This window comes from Opisthorchis viverrini (genome assembly GCF_000715545.1).
Source record: "Opisthorchis viverrini unplaced genomic scaffold opera_v5_125, whole genome shotgun sequence".
Taxonomy (NCBI): domain Eukaryota; kingdom Metazoa; phylum Platyhelminthes; class Trematoda; order Opisthorchiida; family Opisthorchiidae; genus Opisthorchis; species Opisthorchis viverrini.
The window spans coordinates 1147333-1158926 of NW_008751786.1; the positions used below are offsets into that span (position 1 = coordinate 1147333).

At 43.3% G+C, this 11594-nt stretch overlaps 1 protein-coding gene across 1 annotated transcript; it reads right to left on the bottom strand.

Moving 5' to 3' along the window:
- Positions 1-511: 511 nt before the first annotated feature.
- On the bottom strand, positions 512-9310 carry T265_06345 (hypothetical protein; the record flags this gene model as incomplete). Its single annotated transcript, XM_009171578.1, has 7 exons — positions 512-649; positions 2249-2413; positions 2813-3037; positions 4069-4186; positions 4570-4676; positions 6608-6715; positions 9164-9310. 7 exons carry the CDS (start codon positions 9308-9310, stop codon positions 512-514), a joined length of 1008 nt encoding a protein of 335 aa, XP_009169842.1.
- Positions 9311-11594: the final 2284 nt, after the last annotated feature.

Below are 11594 nucleotides of genomic sequence, written 5' to 3' on the forward strand. Positions count from 1 at the left end.
TGACAGAAAAGCTGTGCGAATCAACTACAAAAATCCGCGTAAGTGGACTCATCTATGGAAGCGAACCGGTGTTTTGTGCGCGTTCATTGGTGGGTGATCAGATGACCGTGGATCAGCTCACTGACCTTGGCAATTCGCTTGGCAGCTTTTCATCACAAATCGGGGTAACATCATCACTGTGTCCTTACCTGTTTGAGTATACATGGTTTTTAGCTATTAGACAATAACTACTTATTTGATGAGCTAGCTAATACAAAGCATTTGTGGAACTAAATTGGCCCTTTCCTATCAGGAAGGTCAGCTTCCTGAAAGCAACCACTGAATGCCCAGAATCTACTGAGACTCTCAGCTCCGCTAGATGTTGACCAGACAAACAACGCCCCCTCAATATGCAGCGCGTCACAGCCTTGTATCAAACCCAGACAGCGCGAGTCAGCGTTGATCAAGGTCAGACAACGCCCCCGCAATATGCAGCATGTCACAGCCTCGTACCAAAGCCAGACCGTGTGCATCAGCTTTGGACTAAGTTCAGACAGTGTTCTTCCAATAAATAGCTTGAGAACGTCGTATATTTCGCACTCGCACTCGCTTGTTCGGAATATAGCGGTCGTGTTCCCTTCTGTGAGTCTTTTTTCTCCGGCACTAGGCACTGGAGCGGGTTAGCAGCAGATAGGCCAGATTGACGAATCGGCAGATATAACAGTTCCAAATTGTGTTGTGTTGCGGTCTGCATTTATTGCACTGGAAAACCGGCAGATCACAATGAACTGGAAATCGGCCAATCAGAACAGGAAGAAGCCACTCAATGCAATAATCAAATGCAGGTTATACAGACCACAACACAACACAATTCGGAACGGATCAGTAGGATTCTGAGAAATTTGCTTTGGTTAGACAGTCACAAAAATGGATATTAGCTACTAGTCTTTGAAAGTTATATAAACCCAAGAACGCATGGATGAGTTCTTCACCCAACTACGCACTGGTGAGGTCACCTCAACTACGGTCGAAGCTTTTCCAAGTTAAATATCGAGCTCGGCGATCAAACCAATGAATACCTAGTCAGGCACCAGTAAACTTATCTCTTTCTATACAGCTTCGTTCCAATGTGTTCTCCGGCTTCCCGTCGTGTCCCAACCAGACCACTTTTCACAGTGAACAAAGGGAATTTTGACTAAACCGGATTTTGTAAATCCCATATTACAAAGCAGCAGACTGGGTTCACGGTGACTGGGCCATTTTAGTTGAGTGCATTAGGACTTCTCGGCGTTTTCAACTAAAGGGAATTCACACTCCTCTACTTCGCATATCAGACTAGTTCAGTTGAAAACTACTATCTGAGACAAGTGTTTCTTCTTTCACAAACCACTCCCTTGGAAAGTCTGATAATTCACTTCTGACAATCATGTGTGGTGCCAGGCGACCAAACTGAATTTGTCATGGCAGTCCAAAATCTATTGTGTTATTCCTGTGCGAATGAATTTTTATACCTTAGAGAACCAAACAAAATGGATTCAGATAGAGCTTATTAGGAGTGGGATGGGATACTATTGAGAGGTAGAATGCCTTCGCTGCAGGGTTATTTATTAGAAAATGTCAACTGAACATTTACACACTATTGGACAGGGAAGCAAAATTCTCATATGCATCTTGTTTACAAAAACTGAATATCCATCTTCTCCTTGAACGCGTCTTCCTGAACTATCCTGAATACTCATTGACTGTTACTCAAATGCAAGCAAATGCTACGGAGCGACTCCACGAATTCCGTGATGGATTTCACTTTTCAAGAGACGCAAAGCGGATTTACGAGAAACATACTACTCGCATGCCCCCATCAGTAGCATTGCCGTTAAACTAGGATCCAATACTTTGATTTGCGCGAAGTGACCGAACATAACGTTGTTTGGATCATACGGGTGGTTATGATGACAGAACAGAATGCTTATTCCTAAAGTTCTTTGCTCGGTTACACGCGTAGTTGAGTGCGCGGTCAGGATATCCCCTCGACTGGGGGTGAGATATTTGCAATCGAATTGCCCTGCTCAACGAACAAACCAACGACCAAAGTTAAAACTATTTTACGTGTTTGTTCTTCATACACTACTTGTATTGCAGTAATCCAGTAAGAATCCGGACCCTAAGTAAACCGTTTGGTTACGACAAGGATGCGTTAGAATGCCATTTTCTTTTCCAAAACCCTATGAAAAGACATCTATTCAGTCTCAAGGAATTATCGAGTACATACCTGTCCCGCAGAGTCCATTTTGGTAAAAAACGTTGAAAATGTTTGCAAACAGCTGGAGAGTCTAAAGCTTGACCTTTCTTCGGAAAAGTAATCGGCACACTGATTGGTCAGCTCTGTCAGTCGGACCGTCCGGGCCTCCAACTGGTCCATTTCAGTTTTGGCCGTCTTGAATGATAAGAGATATAGAATAGCTGTGAAGAGTTTGTTTGATTGAGGCAGAAATGAAAGGAGAAAATGGATAGCCTAAAAAACAGCAAACTGGTAATACTAGAACATTCACGTCACAGTAGATGGGAGAATCTGGTTGGTTTTTTCTAGCTACAGCCGTATAATTAACGCAACTGAACACAAACTACTATACTATCATAGTTTATTAATCATGTGTCGTAGTGCACACGTGCAGCCAGACTCTAGTTCGCTGACTGGCGAGATCAGACTGTTGATATCAATCAACTTGTCGCGACCAACTCGCCGGGCAGTTTGAAATGAACATGAAAATATACTGCGATATCTGGAATATCGTGCCAACTCAAACATGAGGCAGTCTAAGGGCGGCACACAAACGAGAGATTCAGCTGAGTCTCTCGTGAGAACCAAATTGATTTGCAACTGAGCGTGTTTCTCGAAAACAGTCCGATTTGGATTCGAGTAGAACATAGGGTTGACGGAAGCTCGGGGACTGCGCCTACCTGATGAGCCTCGAGAAGGGCCAAACCGGTCGTGGGCTGTCGAAGAGTCTTCAGCAACCTTGTAAGTAGTTTCCTTTATGAAAAAAGTCATTACTATAACCTTTAAGCTTTAAAATATTGTTTACCTCCGCTCCTTAAGCAAGAGAACATGACCTTCTACAAACTCGCATACCGCATAGAATAGAGCATCGAATCACAACTCTTCCCCATCCGTTTGCTAAATCCGCCCGTGTAATTTTTATCTTCAAATGTTTTGCTCCTCCGCACCAGCTACCCATCTTGTCGGAAAAAACGCTGTGTCCGAAACCGGTATACCACCATGTGTGTTCGTACCGAGCGCTTCAGGCACGCTCCGACTTGATCTGTCTTGATTTCCGTATGATCCCACCGCCAGTTAAAATCATAAGGCTAGTCTCCGAAGGAATGACCGTAATCCACACAACCCTACCAACATCCACTCGTCTTTGTTTGGTGTTCGGACTTCATACTGCACTTTTCCGGTCAGTGACAGTCTTATGCGATTGTTGACGCCACGAGTGTTTGTTGTATAACTGTGCTTAGTTTTGTATAAACAGTACCGTACACAACTCTTTCTTTCTTTGGGATCGTCATACCTGCGCGTGACTCTAAGTTCCGCGCCGGGAACCTCAAAACCGAGGTGGTCGATCAGGCGTCGAAACAGGCCATTTAGCACATCTCGAGATCAACTCAGCAAAGAGCTAACTTCTGCATGCATTCCTGTGTTTGTTTGTTTTACTAATGATATGTCTTCTAGCGCATCAGTGGCCTTTATCCAAACCTCGGTGACGTTTTCCTTTTTCGGCTACGACACCAAAACGTTGAGTATGAGGAGGTGGATACCCTCTAAAGTGTTTTTCATTCGCGCAGGCTATAAGCAAAATAATGAGTCTCCTGTTTCGCTATTTCTCAGTGCTGTAAAAGGTACTGCATTAGCTAGATTTTTGGCAAACACAGGGAAATAGGTTTGGGTAGGTCGTCCTTTCTGTACTACTATAAAAAGTAGATTTGTGAAAAATTCGATGCTTGTATGGAACCAGTCGAACCAGTGTACCTGGAGAGCCTATATCAAATTCCATACGTTCATCCACCAGTACATGCTATGGAACTCACTTCAATAAAAGTTAGAAGATCTTCAGGTGGATCGTCTTCCTTTTCGACCTGGTTGACCATCACTTTCAACCTGCACTGGAGTTTCTGAATTTCTTTGGAAATGGCTTCGGTGCAGACTCTGCGTGAAAAACACCGATATAAACCATGAGGTAAACGGTTCGATAAATACTGAAGAAATTGTTTCGTTTCAGGATTCTTTTCGGTGACGGATGCTGGACATCTTTTCACAATCCACTTAAAATGAAGTGCGTTATAAGCGCACTTATATTGGCACTTTCCTCAGCGCAGCTATGCAAGACATTCTAATATCATCATTTCTGTTGATATACAAGAGGTGACGCGAAGTAATGATGTGCTCACTGAAATATCATCCTTTGATTTGATCTTTCAGATCTCAAAGATGCTGGAATGGTTCATAGTCGACTAATCCAAATTTTGTTTGACTGGGCTATAGGGTTAAACAAGAACGAGACAAGAGGAAAGATAACAGATAGCGCTTACCCGCAAGACTCTTTAAGGTGAGGAAATTCATCTCGCACACTCAAATAGTGTGGATAATGTTGTTGAACAACCTGAAACACAGATTGCATAAAATATGGCTGAGTGTACTTGAATTGAAAATAATCTATAGGCGTACAAACGAGGAAGTTTTTACTGTAGGTGTGGACCGCAGTCTCCTTAATGCCTTCTTATTACCGTGAACCCTGGTCTGGATAGCCGCCTGATCGCCTGGTGCGCTTTGTAAAACCAGAAAAATAGGTAAACATGCGAGCCAGATGCTCTATTGATCATTGTCGCGTACAAGCGGTCAGAAAATGGTACTAAGACTACAACTCAAGGGCGAGTGGAGAACAACCAATGAAATCTGTCTCAACGAAAAACGGTTATTCCGTTGGCTGTCATGTAGCCCCGTTACGTTCGGAGCTGGTTCTCCTAATATTATAGATGGTTAAGAAAGATTGGTCACACTGTCTATGGGACGATATTTCATAAGAAAAGGTTTTCAATGACTTCGTGCTGTCACAGCTCAAACCAATATATCCTTTGGAAACCGTATATTCGTTTTTGCTATTGTTTCTTACACCACAGCGAAAACTTGCTATGTGATCAAAGTTACGGATCTAAGTTACAGTGGTAGCTGAACACCTGTCCGCCCTAGCTAACGAATTCGCGACCGGCTGTTCCTGATATATAAGCCACTCTCCTAAAAGGCTGCCTCCCTATTTGATCACGTGCTAATAAGTCGATCAGTCCCCTTCCGACCTACAGGGGTTCCTCGTTTTGGACTTATTATTTCCGAAGGGGTTTAATGCAAGCTTACTTAACCCACAAGATCTATTAGAAACCTTTCGCCGTTTCACGGCCATCTGAGTTTACCGTGATTGGTCGTCCATGCTCGCTTTCTGATCAGTTAGGTTCAACCATTCGGTCTATCTCAAGGCAGCGCATGGACAACGGAACCGTTTGTGTGGAGAAGTCAGCGTGCATTTTGCAAGCTGCAAAGGAGTTTGTTCAGTTTATAGGTTATTTATCGAGTTTTCATAGGCGAACATTTAGGAAAGGCGGATCGGTCGATCTGGTGGCGCGTCCAGCTATGAGCAAATCAATAAGTTGCTCAAAAAGCCACATATTATTCCGAAAAAGGTTGCCACTTAATCGCTCTTTGTCATGAAAAACACTACGACTAGAAAAAATTCGATCTTATTGTTGTTCAGCATGACTGAGTGCCTGAGAGGGAGACCTCTCTCAGGAAAATGCCGGGCTTTCCGTGTCGGCGGAATCTGCAAGCTATGCTCCCGCATAGTGAAAAAAAGGATGTGTGTCATCACATGGACATAATCAAGCCACCAATCAGACCGTGTGTTAACTTTTTCGCGCTTTTTAAGATAGATCATTGCTGATTCTAATCATTTTCTCACGGAGTAAATTGGAGAAAATTCAACGTATCTGAAGTCGCCAAGCGACTCACTAAAATCTGCTCATTCAACCAAAATATACACTTCGTCTGAACACCAACGAATATTGAGGGCATTTTCAAAAGACGTCATGAAGTTCGCTGAAATTCAAACTAACTCCAGCTAAACAAACGAAGATATAAATTAGTACCCCAGTAACGCCATCGGGACTTTGCCCGGCTACTTTCCTAGTCACATACAATGAACAAACTGTGGGTAGCCTAGAAGTAGGAACAAGTCACACCTTCCGTCTTAGAAGTCCTCTCTCAGGAGCCAATCAACGATTGATCACGTGATTGAAGGATGAATGATCCTATACCCTGTGTAAGCGTGCCGACCACACTGTTGACCAATCACTCTTGGCCGGACATTCAAGTGGTTAACTATTGGTCGGAAGTAGCAACTAGTTTAGAAACTTGAAAATAGCCGTAGGAAGGCATAAATGTATTTGAATGAATGTTGTAAAATTCGATCACCAAAAATCAAATCGAACACCTCGAATTGGGATTTAGGTAAAAAACTGAAGTTATGGTGATATTGGCAGTAATGCAATGGGGGAAGTAATGCTAAGCTTGTTTGCATACCTGAACAAGAAAATGCAGCAGAGTGAATTTTGGATTGACTGAACGGACGTCTGAGAGTTTGAGCAGACTCTCTATTTTGAAAGCGGTTGCAGCGCCGAAACTTTTACCCTGAGGTATAAAAAATTAAAATGTATAAATTTCAGCAGGCTACTGGGAACGACTCAGTACGAATACAAAGGTCTGCTCAGTGCACGTGAACAACCGAAGGCGCCTAAACAAAATTTCTTTCAGTGGTTCTCGATTGTTCGGATGAAACTGCCGACCTCTACTGGGGAAACACCTGCTTGTTTCGTGGCTGTATCTGGAGAAAAATAACTGTGAAATCTAAGCGTCGGGGAGCTTCGATTGTTTTCTATGAGAAAGTAGTTCACTACCATCTTTTTGAAAAAAGGAAAGCTACTTGTTCCGAAAGTACACCACTCTATATTTTTTCTCGGTCAAACCCTTCCCTTGTCTGAGCACTTATAAGCCCTGATGGAATTTTAACTCTTGACATGTCGAACCAATTTAGTCCAGCATCCTTTACGCGCGCTTTCTGACAATTTTGCATTACTGCGTGTTGTAAGCATGCGCCTGTCACGATTGATTTGCCGTCTTCTACGAGCTTTCTATGGACTTGCACTACTTCGTGCAACAGTTTACAGGTGTTTACCACTTTTTATTACTCCTTTTATACACGCAGTACTGCATTTTATTGACAAATCTCAAGAATCCACAAATTATTGGCTTGTGATTTGGCACGTTACTCAAGTGAGCCTTCCCGAATACGTCAAAGTATTCTACACCCTCATCGGTGTCGTCTATTAATCCTGGAAGTCAGTTCATTTAAACAAAGACTATAAATGACTTTACTGCCAACTTATTTACTTTCCTTGTTTCCATAACAAAGGATGAATCCCTGTGTTTGGTTTATAGTATCATTTCTGCCAAAATCAAGTCAGTCAAAAGTACACTTTTTCTGTGTTTGTTCTCCATCTTACTAAAGTTTGATTGATAGATTGATGAGGGACACGCCAGTGCTGAAACAATTTCCCACTATTATCCACATACCGTTTGTTTACAGTTTGGCATCTTTCATTAAGTTTACTGTGATCCACCCATTAGTACTATTCTCAGTTATCACAATTGACTTCCAAATGACAGGGCAAACGAGTGGTATGTCGTTTCTATGGGAAAGAGCTCTTTTGATGGAGTTCTGCGTAAAACTGAAAGCAGCTTTCGAGGAATGGTTGCCTCCATCAGAACTATAGTGTACTGAAATATATTGCTCTATTGTTTGTCATGTTTGCTGTAGGTAACCTTTAGAAATAGACGCCAATTTTGTTGTTGGACCCCCTCTCTGAAAAATTAATCAATAGAAAACTTCACTCTTCGTAGAAAAAAAAGTTAGATTTACCGTGATTATGATGACGTTCCTAGACAGGTGCTAAAATGTAGCCCATAATCCTTCCGGTTGGGCAAAAAATTAAAAAAGTGCTCAAGTCAGTCAAATTCAAACAGGAAATGTCTGGTTGGGAATGGCAACTTTGTTGGGCCAATTGAACAAGTTGTTCCGGTAGAAGGTAGTAGTACCTCGACGATACCATCTTCAAGAAATCCAAAGTCCACATACATACCAATGTATGTGCCTAATATTGTGATGGATCGAGACATCAGTATACCAGGATTTATGAGTCTGAATTGCTTGAGAAGTTATCGAAGAAAAAGAACTTTCAATGGAATTTTCCTCACCCCAGCCTTACCCTAAATCCCTAACGATTGTTGAGTCTGTAACGCGAGACAGATGAACAATAAGCGAAGGTCGTGGGCTGTCGGAGAGTTCTCATCAATCTTGTGAGTAGTTCTTTTTATGAAAATATGCTGCAATATCTCGAATATCGTGCCAACTGAAACATGAGCTGGCCTGTGTGCAGCACATTCAGTTGGAGAGTATCATAAACGAGATATTCAGTTGAGTTAAATTTTTGCAACAGGTTGTGTTTGGAAGTTTGTAGAAAACGAACGCCTTTCTAATCGACCACGTGATGATAACTGCGGGTTTTCATGTCCATATTGTTCTGGTTAAATCAAAATCAAAGACTGGACTTCAGTTTTGCTCCTAATGAGGTATATGAAAGTGTCTACTTAGGAGCAATTTGATTGGTGTTCCCAATCCCTCGAATGACAATTCGGTAGCTGTCCCGGTTGTGTCCATCAATTTACCCGCCTAGGGGGGCTTTTCAGTGGGGGTAGCGTCACGTACGTTTGAAACCTGAAACGAATCGAGGACGTCTCTATCGAGGTTTGTTCAATATTTTCACTGTGTTTATAAGAGTGCAGCTCAGTTAGAAGCTTCGTCAGGCCAAGTGACTAGGTTCCGAGGTTGGTGGGGATTTAAGGCGGAAGGGGGACCAATCGGCTGAGTCAAGCTAAAGCTCTGTTGGGTGTCGGCCGAGGGATTTTAGTATGTTAGAGTGGCTGAACAAGTGTTGAGTCGGTGGGGAAATCTACATATGTTCGGGCCCAGCCGGGGGTCTAGTTCTTCTGATTCGGTTCATTTGATGCTTCCTCTTGAACTTTGTTTGAACCTCCTGTCAGTCTGTGTGGGTGAGTTAGTGCTAAGATAGTTGTGTAGGAGGGATGCTGTGACCTTTGGTCAGGTTGGGGTTCCCACTCCCATCCCAGGGTTTTTCCTAATGATCCTACGTGGATTGACAACCACATCGTCACCTGTCAACTTGGCTTATCTAAGACCGCTTTCCATACGCTAGCCAGCTCCACACCACCGATTCTATTCACGCTGTGATGCTTAGTAATTTCCACCACCTCGGCTATCAGCCGCTGTGGTGTGAATCGCAGTCCCCGTCTTAAAACTTCCACATTCTCCCCTGTCTAAGGCATGCATCGCTATCGCTGAGTCTTTGACCAGCGTTTGGTATTCTTTTGCGTTCCTTGGTGGTTTGGTAATCCTTCGTTTATGCTCACCAATTCTGGTGTGAAATTCCCTGGCAGTTTGTCCCATATAAACCTTAGCACAATCGTTGCAGTTAATTTTATACACGCAGTCCCTAGTCCTTTCTACCTGTTGGCTAAGTTCAACAGTCTTCGAATGACCTCCGATGTTCCTACTTCATATGGAATGACTGCTGTGCCAATCCATTCCTTACTGGGTCTAGAAGCAGACAGATTAATGTCTAGGATACCTACCCGTGAACCCGAAGCTATTTGCTGTTTTACTCAGCAGCTCTTGTCTCAGTTGGTCTCACTGTTCTGTTCTTTTGAATTCTGAGATTGCAGTTTTACTGGCGCGAGGTGGCCTGGGGTTGATCTTACATCATCAGTGTGCAACATGTGTCGATAAGTGGACCGCTTTGCCATAAGAACATGCAAGTTTATCTCATGTGAAGTCGCTTGTCTCCATCTCGCCCCTCCACCTAGATCACTATCAGTAAGCCCCAGTGTCTCAGCAGCACTGATGGTGACTGACAGCCAATAAGAATACCTGGCAAAATTGTGTACTTGATCCCATTGAACATGGAATTAATGCCACAAAAAAACGTCTGGCATATTTCCAACGTGTTGAGTCCACGTTGCCTATCCTTTCAACGTTTCTAAAAGCCATTACTGGTCGCGGCAAGGGCGGTAAGACTCGGGTCGAGGCGAGGATCAGGTCGTCACGTGCGAGGTCTCCCATTCCCCATTGGTTGTGTGCATCGTGTGCTGTGCAAGGGCAACTATGTTGAGCGCGTCGGTGTAGGTGCACCAGTGTACTTGGCCTCGGTTCTGGAATACCTCACTGCTGAGGTCCTGGAATTGGCTGGCAATGCTGCTCGTGACAACAAGAAGGTCCACATCATCACCATTCCCCGTCGCTTGCAACTGGCCATCCGCAACGACGAAGAGCTTGCCAAACTCTTGGGAGGTGTGACAATCGCCCAAGGTGATATGCTGCTCAATCTCTCATCTATCGTTCTCTAACACAAGAGAGGTGCGAAAAACAATCCGATCTCACACTCACCTGACCTAACATGAAGTGTGCACCATGATAAATTTTTTCCAAGCCCGTCAAAATGTCACTCATCCAGGGCTCTGAACAACCACACTTGCTATTGCTCTGTCAGTGATTTTATATCGTTTATCTGATGTTCTAAGGGAGTTACCAAAAAAGAATTATTTTAATGTAAAATGGGAACTTGGACTTTATCTCCTTCTGTTCACCCCCCTGGTGAATTCCACACGATGAAACACTTTAACTCCTGTACAGTCTTTAAGATATGCCTTGAGTGATTGTTGTACACTGTACAGTCTAAAACTGCCAGATGTCTATCGAAACACCATTTGTTGGTTCGTATGCACTCATGTTTACCTATAAAACGCTGTGGTCTCTTATTTCGTTGCTTCAAAGGCGTTTCCGACGCACAATTTATCTCCCTAATGTCGTTATCCCGTTTACCTAACCCTCTCATTTCTTTTTCAGATTGATTCTCTGCTTTTAAAAATGGCGGTCAGCTATCTGCCTCATGTTTCCCGAGTGAACCGCCTGGTTGAAAAATTCCCCGACAATGTCGAGCAAATAAATCGCTTGTTACACCAAAAATGGATACCTGCCTAGAATATCCCCGTAAAAGACCACAAAATACAGTCTGGCGTTCAGATGATTTTTAAACACTTTGCGATCAGGGTTTCATTTTACATCTTTGCAGTTCCGTAACTTCCTTCCAACCTTCGGTACAAGACAGGACGACGTAAGCATGTTTTTAATACGCAGTATGTCGTTTTTAATTACCATAAACAAACGTTCTCAAGATGAACAGCGCTGTGTAGGTTTGTGAGCCGGCTGCATGTGGCAGCCACGTTCTGCAGCAACCCAATGTAAAAGTTGCATAGATCAGCTGTTTGAAACATTTGCCCTGTATGGCATACATAGACTCCCAAATTCATCATCATCATTGTCAGCTGTAATAACCGCGTACTCGCCGTACAGTGGTTGGAGCTGCCGCAGTTTCGT